Source organism: Zonotrichia albicollis, unplaced genomic scaffold (genome assembly GCF_047830755.1).
Source record: "Zonotrichia albicollis isolate bZonAlb1 unplaced genomic scaffold, bZonAlb1.hap1 Scaffold_257, whole genome shotgun sequence".
In the NCBI taxonomy this organism is placed as follows: Eukaryota; Metazoa; Chordata; class Aves; order Passeriformes; family Passerellidae; genus Zonotrichia; species Zonotrichia albicollis.
In genome coordinates this window covers 3491112-3494570 of record NW_027428429.1, presented here as the reverse complement: position 1 = coordinate 3494570, position 3459 = coordinate 3491112, and the positions used below count along the sequence as shown (strand labels likewise).

The following is a 3459-nucleotide window of genomic DNA, read 5'->3' as shown; positions in this document are numbered from 1 at the left end:
ACCTCTCAGAGACTCCAAGGCAAAAGCAAAACCCAAAGTCCTTTGAAAAACCTGCAGTCTCTGGGAGCATGAAGGAGCCCCCAGGGCCATTCCTGAGCAAGGCTCCCCAGGGACTCCTTCCAGCAGATCCTTGAGGCCCCTGGGATGTGGGCTAGGGGGGGAATGCTGAGGGCAGGACAAGGGGCTAACAGTGCCCAGCCTGGCTGGGGCTATGCCAGGAGGCCCCAGTGGCTCAGGACAAGGTGTCTCCTCACAGCCCTTGGTGGCACAGACCCTGCTGTGCCCCAGGACACCAAGACTTGGCTTCTCTTTGTCCCCACCTGTCATCACTGCCTCCAGTTCTCTGCTCTGCCTGGGGCCTGGGGACACTTTCTCAGCTGCGTCCCTCAGTGGGGCCCATTAAAACTTCAAGAAAGTTTGGAGTTGGATTCTGACATGGAGTTCTGGAGAGGTTTCTTCAGCTCCTTCTCAGGGACTGATGTTCAGGCCCTGAGCACAAAGCCCCAGAGGCTCATTGAAGTCCTTGTGCTGTGTCTGTGCTGCTGAGCTGGGCTGGGCTCCTGGCACAGAGGCAGCTCCTGGTAACCAAGAAGAGCTTCAAAAGCACATTTCCCTTGATGAGCAGCTCTTCTGCCAGCCCAGCAGGGCTGGGGCACTGCCTGCAGCCACCCTGGGCACAGCACAGAGGCACAGAGAGCTTCAATCAGTCAGGGCTGGGAAGGTGCTGAGAAGTGCCTGGGGCGGAATCACTGCCAGCCCTTGGCACAGGAACCTCTGGCTGCAGGACAATGCAGTTGCAGCTCCTGGAGTGATCTCCTAAAGCTGGAACATCCCAATGCCTGCAGACCCTGTGAGTACATTCTGTGATTGTCTCTTGTGCAGAGCAGCCAGGGGTGCCCAGGGCTGTCCTGCAGAGCAGGATCCTGCCGCCCAGGGCGCTGTGCTGGGGCAGGGACTCTGCTGCCTGCCAGGGACAGCTCTCAGCCAGCCCTGGCAGCTGCTCCCAGCACTGGGGGACAAGATGTGGGTGGGAGGAGACAGCTGGTAAGGCTTGGAAGTGTTCTCATGGTGTGGTAAGGATGCTGCATTGTTCAGGACTGCTCGCAGCGTGGCATTAAACAGCAGAACATAATCAGTAGATTATACAGGGAGCAGAGCAAGGAAGGGGCTGCAGGAAAGGCAAAGTCCTGCTTTTTAATCTATTGTTTTGGGTTACCTGAATGGGATATTGACCATAAATACTCATTTCAGTTCAGCTTGAAGCAAATAAAAAAAAAATCTCTGATCTAAACAAATCAGGCAGTGACAGAAATCAGCACCGGGCCCCTTAGAGGCAGCATCAGTGTTGCTTTTCCAGCCTCCTCAGGGTTGCTCTGACATTCTTGTCAGAACCTGCAGAGCCAGAGCTGCCCCTGAGCAGTGCCTGAGCTGGGAGGGGTCTACAGGGCAGAGCTGAGCCCCCAGGGATGGGCAGGCAGTGGGGAGAAAGTGCCCCCAAGCTGTGCTGGGATATTTCAAGTCCTCTCTAAACCCAACTATTCCATGATTACTTTTTCTGCAGGTCCCCATGCCAAGACAGAAGAAATGTCCAACAGCAGCTTCATAAAGCACTTCCTCCTGCTGGCATTGGCAGACACGCGGCAGCTGCAGCTCCTGCACTTCTGCCTCTTGCTGGGCATCTCCGTGGCTGCCCTCCTGGGCAACGGCCTCATCATCAGCGCCATAGCCTGCGGCCACCACCTGCACACACCCATGTTCTTCTTCCTGCTCAACCTGGCCCTCAGCGACCTGGGCTCCATCTGCACCACTGTCCCCAAGGCCATGCACAATTCCCTCTGGGACACCAGGGACATCTCCTACTCAGGATGTGCCACACAACTCTTTTTCTTTATGTTCTTCATCTCAGCAGAGTTTTCCCTCCTGACAGTCATGTGCTACGACCGCTATGTGTCCATCTGCAAACCCCTGCACTACGGGACCCTCCTGGGCAGCAGAGCTTGTGCCCACATGGCAGCAGCTGCCTGGGCCAGTGGCTTTCTCCATGCTCTGCTGCACACAGCCAATACATTTTCCCTGCCCCTGTGCCATGGCAATGCCCTGGGCCAGTTCTTCTGTGAAATCCCACAGATCCTCAAGCTTTCCTGTGCCAAATCCTATTTCAGGGAACTGGGGCTCATTGTTGTTAGTGCCTGTTTATCATTTGGTTGTTTTGTGTTCATTGTTTTCTCCTATGTGCAGATCTTCAGGGCTGTGCTGAGGATCCCCTCTGAGCATGGACGGCACAAAGCCTTTTCCACCTGCCTCCCTCACCTGGTCGTTCTCTCCCTGTTCTTCAGCACTGCAGCAATTGCTCACCTGAAACCTTCCTCCATCTCCTCCCCATCTCTGGATTTGGCCCTGTCAGTTCTGTACTCGGTGGTGGCTCCAGCCCTGAACCCCCTCATCTACAGCCTGAGGAATCAGGAGCTGAAGGCTGCAGTGAGGAAACTGATGACTGGGTACTTTCAGAAACATTAAAATGCTGGCCAGTTTCTGCAAGTCACTCGTAGTAACAATAATCTTTGAAGCTTCTTGTTTCTTTCAGTTTGGAATTTCTTTTCCTCTGTTTTAATTTTTAAATTTTGTCAACAAAAAATGTCATTTTTCGTGCCATTTCTCATTTTTTTTCTCTCCATCTTCCCTGTGGCCACAGACTGTTTCAATGAGGGGCTGTGCTCTCTGTGGCTTTGAAAAAACTGAAGAATTTCCCAGCAGAGTTTTCTGCAGAGATGCCCTCTTGTTGCCTTCTCTGGAGCTGCTGCAGCAATGTCTGTGTGCAGAGCTGGGGGCAGATCAGTGCTGGCCCAGCAGCTGTGCCCAGCAGCAGCAGCACTTGGTGTTGCCAGTGCTCCTGCCGTGGCCCTGCCCCACTGCCCTGGTGGCCCTGGTGTTGCTGCAGGGCCTGAGTGCTCTCGGGGCCGGGCACAGCCCTGGGGGTGGCAGTGCCAGGGCTGCAGCAGGGACAGGCCATGGGCACTGCTGGGGCAGCGCTGACGCCTCAGGCCAGGGCCTGGGGGCTCCAGGTTCCTTGCCCAGGCTTTCTCAAGAACACACCCAGGCCAATGCTCAGCACAGAAAAGCCCCGTGAGCAGACCCAGGCTGGCCGTGGGCAGGCTGGGGGCAAACAGCATGGCTGGGGCTCTGCAAGGGCCCTGGGGCAGATGGGAAGGAGCACCAGAGCAGGGGCTGATCCATCCCCAGTGCACTGGACAGCCCAGGGCAGCGTCTCAGAGTGTCCTCATGGAGCTGCCAACAACATCCCCCCTCTGCAGCCCTGGCCTCTCCCCCAGCTCACACAGGTGCCCCATCCTTGCAGGCACAGACACGGCAGCACTGGCTCAGCAGCCCGTTTGCATTGCACAGAGCAGGCAGGAGCACCCCCATGCTGTTGGTGTGGGGACATGAACCTGAGGGAGCACA

General features: G+C 56.1%; 1 protein-coding gene across 1 annotated transcript; it reads left to right on the top strand.

The window, feature by feature from the left end:
- The first annotated feature begins 1566 nt into the window (after positions 1-1566).
- LOC141727885 (olfactory receptor 14A16-like) lies at positions 1567-2517 on the top strand. The gene has a single exon (XM_074534172.1). The coding sequence runs from the start codon at positions 1585-1587 to the stop codon at positions 2515-2517; it is 933 nt and encodes a 310-aa protein (XP_074390273.1). The 5' UTR covers positions 1567-1584.
- Positions 2518-3459: the final 942 nt, after the last annotated feature.